The sequence below is a fragment of the Erpetoichthys calabaricus genome, chromosome 10 (assembly GCF_900747795.2).
Source record: "Erpetoichthys calabaricus chromosome 10, fErpCal1.3, whole genome shotgun sequence".
Lineage (NCBI taxonomy): Eukaryota > Metazoa > Chordata > Cladistia > Polypteriformes > Polypteridae > Erpetoichthys > Erpetoichthys calabaricus.
The window spans coordinates 28,483,720-28,508,563 of record NC_041403.2 but is presented as its reverse complement, the minus strand read 5'-3'; the positions used below and the strand labels follow the sequence as shown (position 1 = coordinate 28,508,563).

The 24,844-nt window shown below is 35.3% G+C and overlaps 1 protein-coding gene across 1 annotated transcript in view; it reads left to right on the top strand.

Moving 5' to 3' along the window:
- Nucleotides 1-20,710, top strand: part of uchl5 (ubiquitin carboxyl-terminal hydrolase L5) — a 31,718-nt gene extending 11,008 nt beyond the window's left edge. Inside the window, exons 2-11 of the mRNA XM_028811017.2 lie at nucleotides 1,626-1,689; nucleotides 9,211-9,316; nucleotides 10,627-10,752; nucleotides 13,191-13,252; nucleotides 13,511-13,641; nucleotides 14,374-14,437; nucleotides 17,879-17,981; nucleotides 18,564-18,677; nucleotides 19,100-19,198; nucleotides 20,470-20,710. Of these exons, the coding sequence (XP_028666850.2) occupies nucleotides 1,626-1,689; nucleotides 9,211-9,316; nucleotides 10,627-10,752; nucleotides 13,191-13,252; nucleotides 13,511-13,641; nucleotides 14,374-14,437; nucleotides 17,879-17,981; nucleotides 18,564-18,677; nucleotides 19,100-19,198; nucleotides 20,470-20,514 (914 nt within the window). The 3' untranslated portion in view covers nucleotides 20,515-20,710. The remainder of the gene's footprint in view (nucleotides 1-1,625; nucleotides 1,690-9,210; nucleotides 9,317-10,626; nucleotides 10,753-13,190; nucleotides 13,253-13,510; nucleotides 13,642-14,373; nucleotides 14,438-17,878; nucleotides 17,982-18,563; nucleotides 18,678-19,099; nucleotides 19,199-20,469) is intronic.
- Nucleotides 20,711-24,844: the final 4,134 nt, after the last annotated feature.

Sequence of the window (24,844 nt, the reverse complement as noted above, 5' to 3'; positions counted from 1 at the left end):
GTTACTCCTGTTGCTTTACTGTTAACACTCTTGTTTCTCTTGCTTATTTTATAGATTTGCTGCACAATTTCACTGTATTGCTCACTTTTGCGTGAGCAATAACCACAGACTGGGTGTGGCAATCTAGCACACTATAAGCAGCTTTCAAAACAACAGCAATGTTCATTTCATGCATGAAGAACTAGGTCTTTTTAATCAGATTGTTTTGGATTTGGACAATATTGCATCGACCGACGATCTGAAACATCTGGTAGTCTGCTGGGCTTGGCAAGTCTATAGTTTGGTAGTTCAGCACTGGGGAATTTTTTTTTTTTTTTTTAAGTGTTCAGCCTAGCAACTTGTCCGCCGCAAATGTTATAGTCAAAATAGGGAACAAATTAAATATTCATGTTCACTAAAACCTATTTTTAATTTTTCATACTTAAAATCTCACCGGTTTCTCTGAATGTAATGTTATGGTCTATTTAAAAACTTTCTTCTGTCAAAAATGTATGTGACAGAAAACTTCCTGTCATATAGCACATAGCTTGGAAAAATTTACATTTTACATACATTTTAAATCTGACATCTGAATACACTACTTCTTGTAAATTCATTTTTAAATGCTTTATATCAGTGTTTGTCAAGTTCAGTCCTGGGGAGTAAATACACAAGTATTTCCTTAATCAGTCATTTTTCCCTTAATTGATCTTATTGTTCACTTAGCTGATCCTTTTTTCTTTTAATTTTTGTATTTAGAAAACTGCACTAGTTTCATATTTACGTTTATGGGAAGTTAAGGCATATTTGTATTTTACTTGTATTTTGCTTACGTTGTTTCATTTTTTAAATCCTGTTTTTCTGTGGAGTTTGCTTTCTTAATTCTGTCTGAATGCCAGCAGTTGATGATGACCACAGCAGACACCACTATACATGTCTCTGAAAGGAGCAACTACTGTAGTTCTACCCACTTTTATGCTTATTAGCAAATAACTGTGTAAATAGCCATAAAATGACAATGAACAATTTCCTTCTACATTGAGTAAAAATATAGCTTAAACCAGTTTGTAATTTCTGAACTGATGCAAAAACTTAAACTGTGAAATAGTGGCTTGCTTAAAGTAGGAGTCCAGTGAAGAAAAGTAGTTGGTTGGGACTAAAACCTGAAGCCAGAGGGCATTTATAGGACTGAACTTGAGAACCACTGCTCTACATGGTCAGTAAATTGAACAGTTAATGGCCAACTGTTACTGGAAAGAAGGCATTTGAAGATGGTTGTGGTACAGGGCACAAAAAAAGGACAAACTTTTCTCCAAGCACTGTTCATATTACACTAACTGCCTAGCAGCAAATTCTGAGGCAACACAGTTTTAAAAAATGCTGCTGTCAGCTGTATACTGTAATTTGTATTTAGAATTTGAGGTGGACACCATCAATCGATAAAGTACTGGCAAAGAGTTCAAATTATAGAAATTTTAAATACTTGTCAATATAAGCAAATATTATAGTAAATTTGTTTTGTTGTACTTGAAGTTTTTGTTGTTAAATGCACATATAGATTACACATGGATATTTCTAATATTTGTTTTAAGTATATGTTGCAATATTCAATATATTAAGCAGCTTGTCATTTATGTTAATTTTAGGTTGCAAAGGAGCACAGGTGGAAGAAATTTGGAGCATGGAGCCAGAAAACTTTGAAAAACTAAAGTAAGTATAAATCAAAGAACAATTATAAAATCTTTAGTAAGTCAACAATGGCAGAAAGTGGTCATATTTGGTAGAAAAATATACAGTATTTTGAAATTTGTAAGACATTTTAATGGGGCATGCAGGGATAAAATATTAATGACTTAATAAATGTATTAAAGTATATTAAATGTTAGGTAATAATGACCACATAGTACTTTAACATAAACTCTGAGGTTTGCTAGTAATGGGTCTTGATTAATAAAAATAAAATCACTCACTTATATACAGTGCCTTGTAAAACACAGTGGCCATTTCAAAGTCCAAATGTCAATCCAATTGAGAATTTGTGGGTGGACTTAAAAAAAAAAAAAAGACTGTTCACTCATGTTACATATGCAGCCTGTCAGAGCTTGAGCAGTGTGGCAGAGGAGAATGGGGAAAATCACAGGGTCCACATGTGCAAAGCTGACAGAGACCTATGCACTCAAGACTCAAGGCTGTCATGGCTGCCGAATGTACATCTACTAAATACTGACTTGAGGGAAGTGAACGCTTATGCGATTTTATTTTTTTTACATTTTTAATTAATTTAGATAATTTGCCTGAGATCTCCTTTTGCTTTGTCATTTAAAGTCTTCTTCCGCTACACAGTGTCAAAAATCAAAACAAAATCCATAATAATAAAGTGTGAAAACGTCTTGGTGGTAAATCATTTGTATAAGCACTATAGCTCCAGGTGTTAGTGTTGTATATAACACTGTTCCATTTCCCAGCATGTACAGCATCTAGAAGCACCATTATTAGGTTTGGAAGGCTTGTGACTGGAAGAACTCTACCTAGATATACATTTTTATGAATACAAAACAATGCAAAAGATCATGTTTTAATAGGAAATACATGTGAAGGTAATGAATTACAAGAGTTTTAGTAATACATGTTATTGTCTCTTTGTCCTATTGCAGTTTCATTTACTGTAGATGTGGACAGTTTTCCAGGTGACATGTAAACAAATACACAAAAAAAAAAATCCTTGCATACAATGGTGTTCACTCTGCATGAAAGTTTAGTAATTTACTGTGAAAACACATTTAAAGTTTCATTGCTAGTGTTATTTACCTCCAACAGGAATATACACATAGCCTGAATTATAACTAATCCTTATGATAATACTTGAATTATTTTTTATTTTGTAGCATTTAAATCTTGATTATTGTTAGTCTTATTATATGCTTCCTAAGTCTATAATGTGGAGTATTAATTAAAAGAAACTACTTCAAACAATTCAGTGCTTAAATTTCCTCCCAGTGACTTTATCTTCAAGATTTTAAAGTCTGCTCTTCACAATTTGGTTTGGCTTTGCGAGTGAGAGAGAGATTTGGAGCAGGCACTGATAGCGTGTTGCGGCAGCCACCACACGACGAACCACCTTGATTGGGACCCGCAGGTGATACCTCAGTACCACACTGGAACAGCAAGGAATACCAAAAAAAAAGAACTTGATTTTACATACATTAAGAATAGGCTTGAGGAATGCACATTTAACATCGGCCAGTTTTTGTTTTGTTAATCTTTTTCCTACTCTGTATGTATTGGTCAGAATTTTTTTACATGCAAGAGTGTAATACTTTGATTCTGTTTTTCCATCCATCCATCCTCTTCTGCTTATCCTCTTTCACTTTTGCTTGAAGCTATGAAAAGTTAATAATTTTATTAGGGCTGCCAGTAGATTAATTTTTATTTGTAATTGAGCACACTTTAGTTATGAAATTGTTTAATTGTACTTCACAGCATATTTCATAAGGCTCTGTTATAGCCTATGAACAACATCATCAGATCATCTATAAATACGATAATGTCAGTATTGTGATGTATGGAAATAATTTTTAGAAAATTTCCGAAATTCCATTCATTGTCAAAATTATGATAAAGCACAGTATTTTGGACATGTCTCTAACATTGCTGTAGACCACTGTCTAGAGTAACTGAAAAATGTCATAATTTTTCCTACATAATAGTCGGCCAGATTCTGAGGCACACAAGTTTGTTCACATTTTCAGATACCAGAGCAGATCTGTTTTTGTGCTCAGTGTGTCTAGTGGCTAAAAGATATTTTACATGGCACGCTTGAAGAATGAATTGCTAGACATCTCTGTGCATTGCTGGCTGATTTACCATTAGCTCTTCTGTGAGCAGATCACCGTTGTAGGTGGGCAGTGTTCAAGGCTGATGCTGGGCTTTGTCTGTCTAGAAAGAGATCTAGTTTCTAGTGTTGCTTCATCAAAAGACTGAATGAATCCAATGCCAGTAGCTGGAGATGCATTTTCTTTTTTGGTGGTTTAAATTCAGTGTCGGATGAATGTGGTATCAGTTCTCCCTCCATCAGCATCATGACCAGTGTTCTCCACACTTCACATGCCTTCTCAAAGAAGAGAGAACTGAATTCTTTGAATTGGAGATTGAGAGCTGTTGCTGTTTTGAGCAATGAAATGTTTGTTTTACCCCTGCGCTTTGCCAAGTCCATTTTGAAGACATCTTCTGAGACCTTCATTGTGCAGGATATTTGACACAGTACAGGCAAAACAACAGAGCAGGACACGTACTGTACTTTTCATCCCCCAGGAACTCCATGACATCTATGCAAAATAACTAAAAACATGCAGGAATTCACATACCACTAGTGCAATCTCTCATACTCCTGCTTTACTTTCTCTCCACACCCTTACACTCTGTTATATGTACATTTATTTTCTGCACATTTCCGTGCTAAGTGATTTGAGGAGAGAAAAAAAAATGCACAAGAGGCACAATTGTTCATTTTGTGTAATATGAGGTTGAGAACACTGTTATTCTAGCCATCCCCCACGGCTCCGCCCGTGTAGTAGTGAAACAGGACAGTGAGGAGGGCCCTGCCTGGTACCCCACTCCTGATATAACGCTTCCCCCTCCCCTCGGCCCGTAGCCTGCATCTTGGATTAACAATTGCTCCTGCAAGTGAACTATGATTCTTGGCGTGATGAGAGAAGTTGCAAAACCAATCGGAATGTTCGAGCAAATTATAGAAAAAAACCTGATTTAAATCTGTTAAGTAGTTCTCTCATGAAAAGCAGAGAGATGTTGGAGATATATATATATATATATATAAATAAGAGAGAGAGAGAGAGCGAGCGAGAGGTGAGCATTTGTGGTTATCTACTGTAACAAGGTGAGATGCTCACTAGGTCTTCAGGTGCACTGTATACCGTATGCACATATATTGATATTGCTAGAGCTTTACTTTTGTGTGAGAGCAGTACAGTGTTTACCTTGATTGAAGGTCAGTGGCACAGATATTATTATTCTTCACTGCAATAATAATTATATTGTTTTGAGAACCAACCAGGTTTAGCCACTTTTTGAGATGGCATCTATTTTTGAATTTGCGAGCAAACACAAGTGTCAGAATCTTTTAACATGTTTGTAAATTAGTAAACCGAGTGATGTGCTAGTGAAGGGTGCCTCTCTATGAAAAAGGGAAAAAAGACAACTGCACAATTCCAGCAAAAGCATCAAAGACTCGTTTTGCTTTCAAGAAAAACAGACCACCTAAAATCACTTCCAACATCCTGACCCTTTTTTCAGGTTGTATGCAAATAATTTTATTATTTAGTTTCTATTTTATGCAATAAATGAAATTACTTAGCACAGCATTGAATTGCCTCTGTGATAACTCATCATGGGTATTTTGAATGCTTATAGTTGAAGTAGTTGTAGAATGCCTAGTAAAAGAAAGCCCTTTCTTATTGAGGCAACTGTTACATTACAGATTTAGGCTGCACAGCGTTCTCAACCTTTTTAATGTATGGTTTGGAGAAATGATCACTTTCACAAAAATAACCCTAAAAGCAGCATTAGAAACTATATTGGGAACACAGACCTGCCCTTTCTGTGTTCCTATTTAACTTAAAAATGTGACTATCAACATTTTAGTAATTGACAAAGACATCAATAATGCTATATAATCCACAACCAGTTGTTTGGAAGCTCATAACTTACGTACTTCCAGTATGGTTCCAGTTTCTCCAACCAGGTTAGTTTATCAAGCTCTGCTGATATTACCATGGCCAGTTTGTTTCTCCTGTGCCAAAGATGTAACCAGGGGATTTTTATTGCAATTTATCTTTCTGACCATCTCCAGGGTGGATTGCCACCTTTTTAGAAACCTTTTACACAAGAGATTCATTGTTCAAACTATGAGTGGTTTGCTGTTCCTTTAACTCTCATATTGTAATGCTCTACTAATTGACTGTAAACCCACCCTAATGAAAAGCCTCGATGTTTACTCTCTATATAATGTGTGCCATACAAGGCATATGCTGGTATGGTAGTAGCCTCACTGCAGCAATCATATTTTGTGTGCTGTCAGGCCCAACTGTACTGATTTTGTTTTCAATCTCCCATTCCCTCGCTGCTGCCACAAATTGTTTAGCACAAGCTTTAGCAAAATGCTTCTCTGTTTTCAGAACAGTTAAAACAAATTGATGCATACAGCAGTCTTCATCAATGAAATGCACTGTTGTGCCTAAGTAATTATGATTGCTCACAGATGTCTATTGATGCCCCCAGTTAATGTAGTGTATTTTGTTTGTGCTAGTTGTTCCACTCTGCATTTCTCTTCATCCTTGTTTAGCTCATGTCCTCAGCACATGATTATAGTTCTTGACAATAGCTGGTAAGATTGGTCATGAGTGGCAATCCTTATAACATTATTAAAACCCTGGTCTTCATTGATGTTGATAGGATGGCAGTTCGTTGCATTGCACTTTGTGATGGCAATAATTAGTGTAGCTGATACTGGTCCGCTCGTGGTTTGGCTGAATTGATCCTTGGTGTTTGTCACATATATTTGGCTGTGGCACATGCAAACATGTGCTTTGCTTTTAAATGATACTTTAAACTCAAGGAGCTGTGGTGGTAGATAAACCCTTTGTTTCGATGTGTGCATACTTCTTTGTTTTCACACAGTGAGCTGTCTGAAATTTTTTGTTTTGAAACAAAAGTTTCCGCCAGGAAAATTCACAGGTATCTTTGCTATTGTTACATTAAAAATGTAATCCTGCACAAATTGATAATGGTAATGCTTTCTATTGGGGCAGGGGCGGGCTGAAAAAGTGGTTCAGTGGCAGCTAACCAAATCACAGCTTTTTGTTTTGTATGCCTCTTAATTTATTAGTATTTTGTACTACATTTAATATTGATAGATACAGGAAAAGAAAGAGTGGGTAAAAGGGTATCCATGACCATTTGGAAAAGGGTAGTTGCTACTTTTAATTTTTGTATGCCTGTCCATCATTCGCTGCATTACATACGTGCACACATTTGGAAGGTTCTGGCATTTCATGATTAATTTGTGTAATTTTAACACGTCAAGACTTTTAAATTGATCTTGGCGTTAAATTGTTAATGCTAGTGGCTCTAATTTTAATATTCAGATGTACAGCTAAAAGTCCTTTACAACGAACTGCCAGGGACCCAAAAAATATTTCATCATAATGAAAATTTTGTTGTAATGAGATTCTGTATTGGTCACTATAGTGCTTTCTTTCACGCGTCCAGGCGTTTGCAATCATTTCAATAGCTTCTTTAGCGTTAATTTTAATCTCCTACTGTCTACAGTTATGCTGACGAGAATTTTTCTCTGCATTTCCTTGTAATAATACACTTTCAGGGGTCAAATGATGCCCAAATCCATTGACTGAAGCACTGCTGTGCAATTGGGTGTAAGGAATTCAACAAGAACATTATCTAAATGCGGAATCATATCGTGGGCAGCACAGTTATCAATCAGAAGCCAAATTATCTTTTTCTCCTTCATATTGTGAGGTTTCTGAACTGTTTTGGGATCACACTCCAACCCCCCCGCAAAGAGAACGTCACACTGAAGTATGTCCGAAGTGCAATTGCCGCGTCTGTGTAAGATTGTTTGTCCTTGGCAGGGCAACAGCAGGCTTACAGCGGTGCGGTGAGGCGCCACAGAAGCGAATCCTAAAAGATCAGGGTTGCGCTATAAGTTCCTGTCTTACACCCCAAAACACAAGGCTTAGGCTCATTACTTTAGCAAAACCAGCTTTATTCAGCTTGAAACAGGAACAGCACAGTTATTTATTGTAGCGGGATCTGCCACTCTCCTATAAACAGACACAGCAGTCAGGCAGGATTGTGGCCAGGTTAATGGCCAAGTAATCCTGTTCCCTGCATTACCCATCGAGTTTGCTTTGGCGAAGAGAGGCAGCAGAGCTGTGAGCCTGCTTTTGCCCCGGCAACCTATAAACAGTCTTCCACAGACGCGGCGATCGCACTTTGGGACGCTCTTCCCAAGAGAGTTTAGAAACCTCACATTTTCTTAAATGAGTGCCGTATTAATAGGAATGTTTCTTGAATGAGCATTACTTAACCACATAAAAATGGCTTTTTCGACGTCTTCAAATACAGCAGTTTACATACATTTGCCACCCGAGATTTTTCTTCTTTTTTTGGCTCTGTCTTTCAAGAAAGTTGACAGTGTCCGAATTTACTGGCAACATCTTTTTTCTTTTTTTGCTGCAATCGAGAGCTGCAAAAAATTTTGATTTTTTTTTTCTAATATGAACTGTTATTGTTTTTCATGTCTGCTGTTTCTATAGGAGGGTGACAATGAGTTAAATTCCAATGGATGTTTTTCAAATGTTGACGAGCAGTAAGCAAAAGGTATCACTGAAAATCACCGAAAACAAAAATGGCAAAAAAAAAAACAGTACAAGGAAAGTTCGAAGAAAGAATTTTTTTTTTTTTTTTTTTACACAGTATTTCTGTTTGGGGATCGTTGTGCACAACTGGGCTGCGACCACAGAAAAAACTGCTTTGGGAATGATTCATTCAGGCATTTCAAGGTCACTTCGTGGTAATGAAAGTATCTGCTGAATGTACTTCGTAGTAGCGAATTTTCTGTAGACTCCTGTCATATGGGGAAACTGTCGGGACCATAAAAATACTTCGTTGTAATGAAAATTTCGCTGTACAGATATTCGTTGTAACTGAATTTTACCTGTACAATGAAAAAGGCAAAACCATTCTTTCATTGTGACACCTATATATTTTGTAACGATATTGCATACTGGTGGCAGTGTATAGTGCTGCACTCTTACAGACCTAGCATCTTGGGTTCAAATACAATGCCTGTGTCATTGTTTGTGTGAAGTTTGCTCATTCTATTCATGCCTGCATGGTAATCCGCAAAGATGTGCTAGTCATTTGCTTTGTGATTCCAATTAGTCCTGTGAGAATGTGAGTGGGAGGGTGGGTATACTGGTGCCCTGTTTATGGCTGTTTCGAGCCTTGCATCCAGTATTTTCCTTAAACTGTCCAATTGCAGTGCGGAACTCCATTGATTTAATTTGATTGGTTATTCCAGATTTGTCTAACTGCGGTTGCTTCTAGTCTTGTGCCCATTGTTGTTAGGATAGGCTCTAGGCCACACAACTGAATTGGATTAAGTGGGTTTGATAATGTTTTATTTTTTTGCAGACCTGTTCATGGATTGATTTTCCTTTTCAAGTGGCAGCCAGGTGAAGAACCTGCTGGATCTATAGTTCAAGACTCGAGACTTGATCATATCTTCTTTGCTAAACAGGTGTAATATTTTACCTTTAAACATCCAAAATTTCTTGAATTGTTTTGTAAGAATCTCTGCGGTATCCCCTGTCTAGTTAGAATTTTTTCTTGTTTCTCTCTGACCCTTCAGAATATAAGCATGGCTAAAACTGATGACTGTATAGCTCATACAATATAGTCTTAAAGATAAATGAATACATTCTCACGAAAACCTTTTTTATGTGGCTATTAGTTTAAGTGTTATTTCTAATGTGCTAGTTTTCTGCAGCTTAAAATTCCTTATTAATTTTAAGGAATCAACTCTTTTCTATTTGGCTGGAATCATCTTAAACACACATTAAAATAACCACATAAAAAGTTTGATGAGAAAAGTCAAGTTATAGTATTAAACATACTACTATATACTACCCTAGTTGGCAACTTTTTCAGCATTTTTACTGTTTTTCAGTTTGTAAAAAATGTAGTTTAAACCAATTTCTATTTAAGCTAAGATGATAAGATGTAAACTTTCACTGACTGTACAAACTCCTTTTCTTATTTAAAATACTGCGAGTGAGTGAGTCAGTGAAGGAAGAGGGAGGGAAAAGCTCTATTTTTATTTGTTCAAGAGATGTGAATACTTGTGGTCAAAGTAGCAGAGTGTTAACATCTGTTTCAGTGGATAACGGGCACATGTTACATTAATCTGTTGTACATTTCTTAAAACAAGTTTCAGTCTGAAATGTATAAATACAATATACCAATACCCACCAAAACCATCAGAATTTTTAGTTAGACCATAATATGTTTTTTTGGTTATACTTTTCACTCCTAGCCTCTTCCTAATTCTTCTGTGTGTAAGCAGCAATCCTATGAATTAGCTTTATGACTGGATTTTCTGCTTCTCACTTTATTTCATGTCTTTATCTCCCTCATAACCCAACTGCACATAGTATTTAAGTAACAACAGCTTCTAATACACTTTTACTGCTACCTAATTTTGTACCTACAAACTTGCATTTTCTTTGTAATGTGAATTTAAGGTGTAGCTCAGTGCTACCAGAATTACTAATAAAAGTACCAGCTGATGACACAAATGATTGTTTTTCCTATAAATAGGGTAATAATACATATCAAGTAAATATGTTTTGGAGGAAATAACAATTTTTAAATTAACTTTGCATTGGGTGATATAAAGCATGCTAAACAGATTAGATTAAAGTCACAAAAGCCCCAATGTAAAATTCTGTATATTTGAATGTAAAAATAAGTGTTCTGCCATTGCATATGCTTTGTTAACTTGCTTGTAATTTTTAATGGTGTTTTTTGTTTTTTTTTTGTTTTTTTTAGGTTATTAATAATGCTTGCGCTACACAAGCAATTGTTAGTGTGTTATTAAATAGCAGTCATCCGGACATGGAACTGGGTGAAACACTAACAGAGTTTAAGGAATTCACACAGAGTTTTGATGCTGCTGTATGTATACATTTTTGAGCATTATTCATTCAGTGTTACTTTGAAAAGTAATATATTGGAATTTGTTTAGCTGTTTAACTCAGAATTCAGCTACTAATATTAAATAAGCCTATGGCAAATCTTAATCTGGTTCAGACCCCTTGTTACTTATGTTTATAAATACATTCAGTATAATTTCATTTTTATAGCTGTGATTAAAATGTAAGTTATCTTTATATAATAGATATTTTGCCCTTGTGACTGTTATTTAGTGTATTATCACATACAATGGAAATCTTTTTTATATTAATTTTGTTTTAATGTTGTCTTCATGATGATCTAGTAGTTTGCATTAGGTGTATAAATTCGTAAACCTGGATAATTACTCAATTTCAAGGTCACATTATTGCAATCAATCATTTTAGTTTTCATATAGTTCTATTCATGAGACCACCGATGCAGTGCAGTTAATTTTTGGTGTACAGTACACCAGTAGAAATTTGTCATCTGGGAGAAATTTTCACATAATTTTTATTGCAGTTTGCCTAATCAATATTATATCACATACAATAATAAATATATTATAAATTGTTGTGAAAGTTCAGTAAAAATAAAATTATTAAAAAAAATACCCACACATAAACTACTGGCTTGAATAAGAGCTGCTGCTGTCAATCACAGGCTTATAGGTGACACTAAGATGGTCAGATTGACTGGGCAATGAGGGCACACATATACAGCAAGAGGTGGTGTAAAGTACTCGGTGGTTTTATTTCAAACAAATTTTCAATACTAAAAGTGCAGTAAATTATAAATCATGATAAAAGTAGTGTTCATGTGGACGTTAAATAACGATAAGTAAATTCCAACAACAGGTTCAAATCAAAATCTAAAACACAGTCAGGATCTTCCATTTAAAAACAAATCATGAGTCTCTGTGCCTCCTTCTAAAACATTATCTCCTTTTCCCTCCCAATAAGGCCTCCTCAGAAAATTGAGGCATTTTCTGGTAAGCATGATTAACCTTTAGTTCGCTCACATTCACATCGCCACCTCTCGGCGGCCATTGGGGCCCCCCCCCGCGAGCTCTGCTCCCTTCTGATTGTTGTCCCTCGCTGTCCATGAGATTCTCAAACGAAATGGTTGCTCCTGCTATTCTACATCATTTAGCAGGAGCCACCCTACCCCATGGAGAACCTTCTATGATTGCCAGGCTTCCTGTCTGACTTTTATTCTGTTCTGTTTTTCCTCTCTATTTAACCTACCATCTTTCTTTCCTTCCTTTTCTCCTTTATTGTCCTCTTTAGACTCCTTTATACTAATGTGGGAATGGCATACTAATTAATATCCATGGAGCTTGACATAATAAAGCAGCATGTGACAGCCCAGTTCCTCAGCTGTGCCTGCACAATTTGCCCCAGCACAGACCTCTATCACATCACAGATAATGTTCAAAATTTTGTAAATATATTATTTTCCATATATTACCCACCCCTACAGTTAATCAAGCATACTAGTATTCCATTTAAAGCAACAAGACGAAGTAGTGATTTAAATACATGATTAATGACAAGACTAATCAAATGACTTGCTAATTTCCTGATAATAAGAAAAATAGCCACTTAAGTTACATAAAGCTATACATCATAAAAATATAATTTTGCATATGCCACAAAGTACTCCAAAGTATAATTTGTAGTTCAAGCATTTTGTTGACATTCTTCACTAAGCTCAGTCTTCAGAGCAGTCAGTAGAAAGAAGGGGGCAGTATTTTAAACATAAAAAAAAACTTTTTTGCACTAATCTTCATATTCAAAGGACTAGCTCTTTTTCTTCATATCATTAGGCAATTGTATTCATTCCAGATTCTGGTGGGGATAGATTGACTACAGATTTATATTACAACCAATTCCTTTGAAGTTGAGAGCCAGTGTATAGTTCTGTAACATAATAAGCAATAAATAACTTGTTGACCTGGTATAATTTATAGTTATTTGGTTATCAAAAATATGGCTGTAAGGAAATAATTGGGTCAATAGTTTTGGACTGATGGTTTTTAGTGAGACAATGCAGTAGACACCTGAATAAAGAGAGTGAAGAGGATTGCCCTTTTATATAGGAAAGTTACCATTTTGTGCTCTGTATGTCCATTGGCAACAGCATAAGCTTTAACAGGATTATTGAGCCATCCAAATTACTATTTTCATATGTGACAATATGTATCCCTGAAAAATCACTTGAACAAATGTTAAAATTTAGATTTTTACCTTTTTCAACATTACGTAACTGTTACAGATGTCACTGTCTTTTTTGTTCATTTGATACAAATTTTATATAAATGATGGTGAGTTGCCATAGAGAAAGGGTTATAAAGAGGACCTTTGCATTTTTCCCCAAATATGTACTTTCAGTAGTAATGTCACTTTTAGTGTATATTTATGGTAAATTCTTTTCACCAGATGAAGGGTTTGGCACTAAGCAACTCTGAAGTCATTCGCCAAGTTCACAACGGTTTTGCCAGGTACATATTAAAAACAATCTTTGTTTGAATGCTGTCAATGATTGTAATTTATCCTTTTTTTTTTAATAAGAGGGCATTAAATTGCATTCATTAAATGTTTAATTATTGAGACATTTGTATCAGTCATGCCATGGTTGTGTTGAATGTAAGCATAAGCATTTTATTTAAAAGATTCAGGTTTGTTTATGCTACTCTTGCAAATTTTTGAGTGGAAGCAAAAGCTCATGAGGACATTGAATACTTTGATCTAATTAACAGGCAGCAGATGTTTGAGTTTGATGCAAAATCAACTGCAAAGGATGAAGATGCCTTTCACTTTGTGAGTTATGTTCCAGTCAGTGGACGTCTCTATGAATTGGATGGTCTACGTGAAGGTCCAATTGACCTAGGTATAAATGGCAATTTCTGGTAATCAGAAATTTTTATTGTTTTTTTGTTTTTTTTTTAACTAAACTTAACCCCAGTGTTTACACAACAGATTTACTTTTTTCCACATTCCACAGAATTAGTTATGAAACATAGTGTGATATCACTTGCTATCACTCATTTACGCATTTATGGCCACATACTGTGTCTTTATTACAAATATCTTTACCCAGTCAATTTTCTTTTTTCACTCTGTGATTAAACCAACTACATACTTCTTTAAAGTGACTATTTTTAATGTAACTGTTCTAGTATTCAGGCACTATAACATTATAATTGAATGTAAATACACAGTTGCCTCAATTTTAAGTTCTATTTTGGCAATGTCCCTGGCAGATCTGTAGAGGTTGGCCCTATTGTTAATAATTTCCCAATCAGTGATGTCTTCTCTGAATTTTATATGTATATGTGTATACACACACACACATACACACACATTATTTATATATATATATATATATATATGTATATATATATATATATATATATATATATAATCTCAAAAATTGAGTTTTTATGAATGCATTGTCTTTGTAATTACTTGACTATGTTGAAGTGATAGCTTTCACCCTTTCTGTTTTTACAAGTGTCTGATAAAACCTGTTAATGTGTATCTCTTAAATCATAGAAAAATGTTAAATATGTTTTGTGTAGTTTATATTACTGGGTTTATTTGTTTAATATCCCTCTTTTAGGTGCCTGCAACCAGGATGACTGGATAAGTGCTGTACGACCAGTAATAGAGAAAAGAATTCAAAAGTAATGCAGTTTCTTACATTTCTAATTTTCTGTAATTTAGAAATATCTGTTTTTCAAATATTCTCTGTTAAGGGTAAATTAAAAATGGGTCAAGAAAATTTTATTTTTATAAATGCTTTCATCTCTTTGGTTCATGTGTTCTTGGAGTAGCATAGGCACATATGTAGAATACATACAAAATATTAGTGTGTTCAAATGAACATTGTAAAAAGCTATTGATGACAGGAGGCAAGGAAATTAGCAGTCCTTTCTTCTTGCAGCTGCAGTACTCTTGCATTTTCAAGTAGGGCTGTCCGAGTGAACATAACTATTCCAGTATAATTCAAATCTATATGAAAAAGGTCTTCCTCAATGGTAAACATTGATTGTAAACGTTTTTTTAACCTTCCACTAATTTCGGGAATCTGTTACTCTAGAAACGCTATGCTGCTATACTTCTGTATTTTGTGTGCATTATGCACATTACCTTCATGATCAGTGTATTTATAATTGTTGGTTTATATCTATTTTTATAAAGTGGACTAACTTTTCTATCACAGTGCTCTTCATTTTCAATTAACGAGTGTACTAACAGATTTTAAAGACTTGTTCAGTGTACTAAAAGTATAATTCTTTGCTCCTGTACCTGTTCAGTTTCACTTCTCAACCTGAGATACCAGATTTGCTCTTTTATATTAAAACCGTTAAGCAGTCATCGTAGCACAAAGCTGATTTCTTTTCTCATTACACAAAACACATACACATTACACATAACTTCCATATTTCTGATTTTCATTTTGTTACTAGCTGTACCCGGCCACGCGTTGCTGTGGCTCAGTCTGGTTAAATGTTAAAGAAAGAAAAGAGAGAGCGCACGTTTCTAATATGTTTAATTTCACAATGCTTGTGGGTATACAATATTTTTTGTTGTTCCATTGTCTCTGCAGATATAGAGATTGTCTGGTTTGCCGACTCTAGAACACGCAACATATAATTGTCCATGTGAGAAGCAATCCGTGTCTAGATCTAAACCGCACAATTCTAAAGATTGGCCCTGAGCTTTGTTGATGGTGATTGCAAACGCCAATCGAATTGGGAATTGCAATCTCTTAAAGGCATATCCGTTGGAATCATAGGAATGCGAGGAATGAGGACATCTTCACCTTTGAAAGGTCCTGTCAAGATTGTTGCTTCTACGACGTTGCTCATTAATTTTTTTACTGCAAGCCACATGCCGTTGCAAAGCTTTGGCTTTATTTCACAACATAATTGGCACACTGATTTTCAATTGCAGTATGTGCGGTGGTATCCCTGGCAGATCGAGTGAATTCAAAAATTCTGTTGGATAATTAACCGCTTCATCTGCTTCCTCAACAGTGTCGACGGACTTGTATGTGACTGCCTCGCTTTGAATGTTAGACTGAATAATATTGTTAAGTTCGTAGACGTCTTTGTTCTTGGCCGCAAGAATAGCTCGTTCACTCAGCCAATCGTGATTCTTATAATTGGTGTGAATATTGGGAAATACTTTTTCAACCAATTCTTGTTTTGACGTCACTAAATTGCAGAAGTTATGAGACAATGAAATTCGTCCTGAGGTCAGATCAACCGGCACCTTTCCGTTCCCAATTTCCAGCAATTGATGTGAGAATATCTCAGCTGATCGATCGTTTTGCAGCTGGACACGCATATTTGTAGTTCATTTTAAAGTCTTTACGTGTCGCCACAAAGTAGAGTATTTCAGGCAAGCATTTATTTCGTCCGCTGGTGTCGATCGAGGAATAAAGGTAATGTTTGCCTGAAATCTCCTGCAAGCTATATTAATGCGTTCCCAAATGGTCTGATGTTTCCACGCAAGTCTTGCAATGATCGATCAAGAGCCTCGAGCGTTTTTTTGTGCGCCATTGTGCATTCATCTCAAACAATAAGTTTGCATTTCTGCAATACTTTTCCCATGCCGGATGCTTTGGAAATGTTGCACGTGGGAGGATTGTAAATCGGAAACATTGAAATGGAATCGTAAAATATTTAGTATATCGTGTGTTGCTTTTACGTCCAACAGATGGTGCTGTTTTTCAAAAAAAAAGCATGTTTTTACCTGTCACAGGTGTGACATCTATATAATAGGTATATAAAAACACGCGCGTATTTGAATGCAACGTTGTGTCAAAATTTCAAAGCAATTGGTGAAGAACTTTTGGAGATTTAAGATTTTGAACAAACAAACATTTACATTTTTATTTATATAGATTATAACAACTTTAAAAGCTATACCCTACATTTGCGATTTGTTTTAAACTTTTGCTATGTATGGTATTTTACTTAGCAATATTTATAAGATGCTGCTAATGAAAGTGTTTTCTAAATAAATATAATGAGGAGGTAACCCCTAAAGATTGTTACAAAGCAACATTAAGTACTTTTCAGTAAATCCTTTTGTGAAACATGAATAGACTCAGTTGAGATTCTTTCAATTTGTAAAATACAGATGGGCCCAGACATCATATATTTAACACCTAAGGGCCAGAAAGGCATATAGTGGCACAAAGGGGTGGAAGAGAGGACAGGGTGCGAGGGACTAAAATAATGCGTATGTTTGAAATGTTGTACAGTAAATAATCAGAAGAGGTTTTGTATGTTTCATATATGCATTATAGGCAGAAAAAACTATCCCGGTTCCACTTTCCTCTTTGATCATGTCCCTTTCTATGTACCAAAAATCTTGTTTTTGGTAAAGGCTTTGTTTTCAAGTAAGGCTGTATCAGTGTTTAACTTGTAAGCACAGCATGATATAAAGCTGTACCATGAGCAAAAAAGATAAAAATAGTAATGATGAAGCATACAAAGGCACATTAAGTAGAAGTTTGCATTTAGTAGCAATTACTTTTAACCAATGTTTGAATATATTCAAATATTCATTTTTAATAGGAGTATTCAAGTCCCAATTTTTATATAATTTTACAGCCCTAGTGGCAAATAACGTGTGGCATACTCTGAACAAGTTGTGCATTTCTGCAGTGTTTTGAAAGCATTCCCTTTAAATTGGTGGAGGGAAAATATATAATGAACAAACAAATTTTTTCCCAGGTGGCAGAAAGCCATAACTTGAGTTTTGTTTTATTTTCAATAGGAAACTAATTTTGATTAATGCAAAAAAATTAGTCTTAAAGTAAGAGATACAGTAGGTGTATTGTTAAAAATCATAACAGATTAGGCTCTGTTTTAGGCCTACAAATGTCTTTTAATTAAAGAATTGTCTAAATTCTGTCTAAACTGCTGTGTTCTGTGTCTAATACTTTTAATTGCATGAACATTATACTTTTTTTTTTGTGGATGTTGTCAAGCATATGCTGTTTGTTGCTGAATTTTATGAATTGTTTGGTCAGATCATTATGTTAATGTGTGCTGAATTTTTTGTTTAGAGAATGTCGATTTCACAGGTGTTTTGTTTTTCTTCCCAAGGTACAGTGAAGGTGAAATAAGATTTAACCTGATGGCAATTGTATCAGACAGAAAAATGATTTATGAACGCAAGATCTCAGAACTTCAAAGTCAGCTTACTGAAGTTAGTGATTTTTAAAAACACTTAAATTGTGCTTATAGGGTTATAGTAAGCATTTTTCTGTCTTTTATTTATGACTACTGAAGCCACATGCATTTTAATAATTATAATTAACAGAAGAATGAGCCATTGATATGAGAATGATTTTAATTAAACTTGAAAGTTTCAGTAGTGTGTTTCATATTCTTATGATTAAGTACAGTCCAAATATGCAAACCACTTTTTTCCCCTAGTTTTGGAGTGTCGTAGCAAGAGGTCTCTATAGTTATGTCGATTATTTATTTTAGTTTTTTATTTTTAATACATTTATGAAATTGTTAAAATGTTTCTGCTTTTTATATTAGTGTGTATTGTTTGCAGATTGGTTATTAAAGAAATTGATGCATTTTAAAGTAGGGCTATTGAGTGACAAAATGTGAAAAGATAATGTGGTTTAAGTGAATGACCTGTATATTATACTTGTCCAAAAAATGAGTTTGGTTAACAGATTATAAAAACAAATTGAAAGTAATGTAATTTTTAGAATTTCATTTGTTTTTTTTTTTTCTAAGTTGCATATATCTTCAATTTGTTTTATAATTGCAGGAGGAGCCAATGGATACAGACCAGAGTAGCAATCTATTAAGTTCAATACAGTCAGAAATTGCAAAATACCAAATGTTAATTGATGAAGAGAATCAAAAATTGAAGAGGTATAAGGTTAGTGCTCTTGTTTTTTCCCTTTTTGCAGTCATGATTGTAAGGTTGTATGAAGATGTGCTGTTACTGACTTTATAGTTTAAAATGGTGATAGTAAATTGCCATTAATAACATATCCGACAAGTTCCTGTTTGTGTGTTTCTTTGTTTGTGCTTGTTGCAGTTGTTCTAAGGAAACGTCTTGGTAAGAATTTTTAATTGTCCACCTGACAAAAAACTTGAACCTGAATCCTGGATAGATTATAATCCTGTTACCAAACAATGGAAGAACACGTTCAAAAATAGACTGTAGGCTACTTTATGCACATATCATTACTACTATTTTACGTCAGTCCTCATGTTTGAACATTTCATTGTGTAGAAAAATATTCTGCTAAAAGAAATTAAAATCTTTTTTTTTTTTCTTTTCTTTTTGGAAATTAGGTTGAAAATATTAGGAGAAAGCATAATTACCTTCCCTTTATAATGGAACTTTTGAAGACATTGGCTGAATATCAACAGTTAATACCTTTAGTTGAAAAGGTACAGGTTTGTTTTGCTTTATGTATATTGATCCAAGTATCTAAGCAGTACAGTGAAGGGTTTCAGTAAGAGTCTACATAATAAGTAAATATGAAATCCATGATGCAGAACGACATTACAAGCTGCTGTGCTTGCACTCAAAGCCCTGGGGGCACTAAAGTTTTCCCAAAAACCTCCACAGTAGTACTATTGATATTGATGGTTTTTGGGAGGCTTGGATTAAGAAACCGCATATAATGGCTGGATAGGTCACTTTTCTGTGATTATTGGTACAACTTTTTTAAGTTAGTTTTATATTTAAAAAGAGTACATTTAGTGATGCAGTAGTCCCCCAAAACAGTTTTTCATTATGTTTAATCAGTATGTTGGTTGTTCATTGCTTTCTTGTGAAGAAAGTTTGTTTGTTTACACCTTGAATTTAGAGTATATATACTAGCATTTACACATTTGCTTTTTTTTATAAACTAGTAAAGATTTAAAAAAAACTTTTTCAAGCAAAGCATACAGGCAGTGGTAATTTTTATAGGTGAATTTTGTCTCAACATTACAAGTAATACATGAGTAGTGCGAGGAAGATGTAAACCAACCCAAACACAGATCTTGATGCTGCTGCTTTTACAATATTTTTATTTTTTTTGCCAAATGCAGCGTATTTTATGTTTCTCTGAATTTTGCATTATGTTAATACAGTAAGCTCAGTTGTGTTAGACAAGTCTGCATTTGCAATCTGCAGTCAGCTACATGAGCTACATGTCACTTTACAAATATTCTTTCAGTATGCATAAGATAAATGGAGAATACTTTATATGTAACAAATATAAATTGCATTCTTAGTTGTAGTGCAAGTTGGATTTTTACCAGTGTTCACTACTGCCCAATTTCCTCTTTAGAAAGTGTTTACTAAAAATTGTATTTCCTTTTGTTACATTCTGCAGCTAGATTGCCGCTTTTCCTTTCCAAAGCTGTTTCATTAAGCAAAGAGGTTTTCAGGGGAAAGTGAGGTATTTTTACACCATCTTCCAACTACTTTCATACCCTTGCGTAAAATATTTCAGTAGCTCACTAAACATACTTGCTCCATTAAACTAGTTATGAATATTTGTTTTTCTGGGGTATGCTTTAGTTTCTGAATGCCTAATAAGTGACCTTTCTTACAAAAAGCAAAAAAGTTAATGCAGTGTGCTTTTCCCTTTACCTGTACTGATTGAAAACTGCCGCTAGATGGTGCTGTTTTATTTAAAATGAAACCTGTTTTCTCTCTCTTTTCTTAGGCAAAAGAAAAACAGAATTCTAAGAAAGCCCAAGAAGCCAAATAATCATGCTGCACTGCAGGATTATTCCTCAGAAATATCTGTTGTATTTATATCTGTGAAAAAAAATTCATAGCCAACTGTAATCTGTACAGAGAATAATGTGATTTGTATTGCTATTAGTTTCATATGCACTGTTGACCGAATGTTGATCACTTGCAATTAATGCATGCAAAGTTGTCTAATAAATCTAAACGTTTTTTATATATATTTATAGAATTTCTTTTTTTTTCCAGAATTTAAAAAGCATTGCCTGCCTTCATTTTCTTTGTTTATAACTGAGGTGTAAATCATAATTGGACAATGGACGTAGAAAGCAGGTGGTTAGGTTAGGTTAGTTTCATATTAGCATGGTGCTTCAAATTTAAAAGCATAAAGCCCCATCATGAACATTTCAGTACAAATAATTAAGAACCAAATTTGATATTGAAGGTGAAAGGATTTTTATTTCACAAAAATTGTCAGTGTTTCACAAGATTGTTTGATTTTTCTGCAGAAATTCTATACAGTTGGTTATAAGTGAAAATGTATGACTAGATTCTGTTTTAAGTTTGTCATTTGGTTTCAGTCAGTTATTCTGTTTGAAACCCTTGTTTCATCTTGGGGTTAATCCATTTATTAATTGCAACATCTTTCTCCATTTTTAGAATTTAAGGACCCCCTGTTAAGTCTCCTCTTGCAATTCATTCCTGACTCAACATTCTTTTTCTGTAAACTTCCTTGTGTTTTTATCCTGTTCATTTTCTGTTGTGAGCAGCTTCATATGTCACCTCTATTTTTCCTTTTGTGTGCTAACAGTAAGATGTCATCAGTTTCCTGCAAGAGCTTAGCAACATTTTTTTATTTCACTGTTGGATAAATATTGCAATATTTTGTTTTATTTTTATTTGGGCTCCATTTGTTACCTTTAAGCAGTCCTTCTTTACTTTTCATTTGCCGATTTCAAGCCTTACTTCCTCAACACACTTGTCTGCAAAGACAGTTTCAGCTTTATATTACCCTAAACCGCTAAAACTGCTTTCTAAAAATGCTACTGCAGTATTCTCATAAGTAGGTCTCAACAGTTTGTCATCTTTTTATTCATTCTATCCATTTTCCCCCCTGACACTGTTATTACTAGGTTCTCTGGGAGCAGCAGGCAAATGGAAAGCTCCCGTCTCTCAAGAATGTCTCTATTTGGTTCAGTGAAGAAGACGTTCTCTGTGAGGAATTAGTTTGTCCATTGGGGGTCTCTGTTAGTTCAGTAGTAGATTCATAAAGGAATATCACACACACCATGCTACTTAAGAAATAAGATTTCTGCAGTACTCTTTGAATTGGAAAGTTCTAGGCTCTATGGAGCACAGTTTGGATTTTTTTAAGAGTTGTAGCATTATTATCTACTTATTATTGTGAACTACAGTCTGCTAAAAATAAATTCCAGACTCTGTGGAGATCTTTTGCTATTTCCTGAAACAACATAGCAGTTTGATGTGCCCTTCAACTATCCATAATAAATTTAACAATACTTCAGTTGTATTACTATGCACCAGACATTGTCCTGCTTTCCTACTATGGATTCCACAAATTGTTAACTTTAAATTAGGAAGCTCATGTTTTGGTGTTCTGTTTGAAGGCCCTTTTAAATTCATTGGACCTATCTCGGCTTATCATTTTTGTTGTTTTAGCTGTCGCCGGCTACATTTATGCAGGTTTGCCTTGGTTATAGGGTTTTGTATTTCTGCAGTGGCTATGCTTTGTCATTCAGTGTTTTCTACAACTTAAAATATAGTGTTGGTATGGTGTGACCTAAGATTTAAAAATCCCACCAGAGCAAAGGAATGTCATTGTCTACCAAAAGCTGCTGCTTGTGTGCGCATGTGTTATAAGGAATTCATGTTTCGCCATGCTTAGGGTCATGTGTCAAAGTAATGCCGAGGCCCTTTTGCCAGTTCTCCTGGTTACAAACAGTAGAAAAAACCTCTGATGTTAAGAGGAGGTTTGTTGATGTGCGTTTGGCTCTGGCTTGAATGAAACAAAGGCCAGTTCAACATGATACTGTCTAAAATGTATTTGGCTTAACACTTGGAGAAGGTGGCATTATCACCGAAAGGTGACTGTTGTTGCAAGCTTATGAATCAAGAGGTTTATGAATGTGACACACACGCACCTGTAACTATGAGATTGTGTAAAACATTTTAAGTAATACTTGAAACCAATGAGGAAAAGAAAAAAATGAGCAAACTGCACAGAAATTGTGATTGAATAGAGATCAGAGCAGGCCACAATGCCCTCCCAGTTTGTTCATGCATTTTAAAATTTTCACAGGGAGGACAATAGTTGAACCATATGTATCTTTCGAAAGTTCTATAAAAGCCAGAGTGGATGTCAGTGTTGGGGACTGCGGGTGCTGAACATGTACTGCTACACAAGTAGTAATCTCAGGGTGTGTGTCCCTTATTCCTCATAACTGCACTATATGCATTGTACATCCAGCCGAGTGCTCTCACAAACGCACAAGCCCATCTTTAGTCGTAAACCTGTTTGATCTTATCAGGATGAATTGCACGTGGGTTGGACTGAGTTGATGGGCTTGACTAACTACACAACTGACGTTCACGGGGTCATGCTGCAGATGCCTTCACCTAACATTATGTAAATGAAGCCTATGACTGAAAATTGCAGGAAAAGCGTAACATGACATGGCCTTAATTTCACATATCTTGCAGTTTCTAGTTGTGTAATGCCGATGTCGCATTACATGGCTTCTAGTCATGGTGTATGTCAGGCTGATCTTGTTGCTCGACCATGTCTACTTAAATGACTGAAAATGGCAGCGCATTTCACTTTATGCAACCGTGTGCTAACTTTCTGGTGCTGTACTGCGTGCCCCTTTTTTTGAGTACTGCCCGATGGAGCTAGTGCTGTAAAAGGTAGGACAAGTTCAGTAGCAGTCTTGCACAAATTTTCCCATTCTGCAATGGTATGTAAAACATGAGCCATCAAACAGATGAGCTTCTGTTTTGTTTGTGAGGTCCAAAACATACCTTATTTCTGATGGCTGCATTGTACTTTCAATAGATGTTTGATTTTAATGGGGTGAGTCGCCGACTAGTTGAAGTGAATCATTGGGTATGTTGCCTCCAAGTTGCTAAGTTATCTAAGCTTGCTGGAAAGTGTGACGTGGCCATAATATGACATGCTCGGGCAACAAGATCAGCAATTTCAGTGTCAAGTTTGACATCCCCTCCGGCTAGAAGTCGTATAAAATGACATTGACTTGTTTTTCAGATTAAATATGCACCCTGCATTTGTTCAGGAAAAATAGATGTAATTGAACATGGAGATAATTTGAAAGTGCCGAATAAAAACCAGCAGTGTTAGAGCGATTAAGAGAGGTAATTAACAACCACGTGTCCGTAATGAGAACACCATGCCCCACAGTTTCAATTGTGTTGAGCTGATTTACAGAAAGATGCTCTTTCTCAAGACAGTTTACACAAGATTTTTTTTTTGCAATAATTTTTGTACAGTTTATCGGCATTTGACAACCCGAAAGCATTTTTGTTACCACAGTGTCGTTAGAGGAATTCAGTCCGCTTATGGAAACTTGTTTACTTTTTGACATCAGCCATGATTAATTTTTAAACGGCAAACTTTATTGCAACAGCAGGCAGGAGTGTTACAAGAGGCTGACCGCCTCTGCTGGCTATCAAACAACGCAGCTTCTGCTTGTAGAGATGAATGATTGCGCGCCTTAGGAAACGTCTTATCTAACATTCGCTTAAACAGGTTGAGCCACTTGTGCCATTTATAGATATTAAGAGGTTTGTTTTTATTTTTGCAGGAAGGCCACAACCGGTATGTTCAAATTGCGAAATAATTCTTAAAAACGCGTCTAGAAATTATAAACGGTAAACTTGTACCCAGTGCTGGGGCACAGGACTTACAGTAATCACTAAGCTTTGTGTTTGTGTTTTCATGTTGAATATCCTGTGAGTCTCCCATTTGTCACCATATTCGGTAAACTTGCTCAAAAGAATACAAGAACTTAAACAATTACGATGGGCGATGTTTTGACAAAAATTATGGAGCTCTCTAAGCTATCTGGATTTGCATCTGTTCACACAATTTCTGAACCTGCCTCTTCACCTGCAGGGACGTGGGGAACCTCAGCCTGTCCTGGTAGCAACCAGCTTATTACTGGGCACAGTAACACACACACACTCTTATCTCTGTGGTAGAGGGATGTGGTCTGTAGGAGCTCTAATTGGGTAGCCTTTGAAGATTTCTCTTTTGATAAAATTGTTTTCTGTACCCTTGCTGGCCATTTTCAGGAACATCTACCCACTACAAG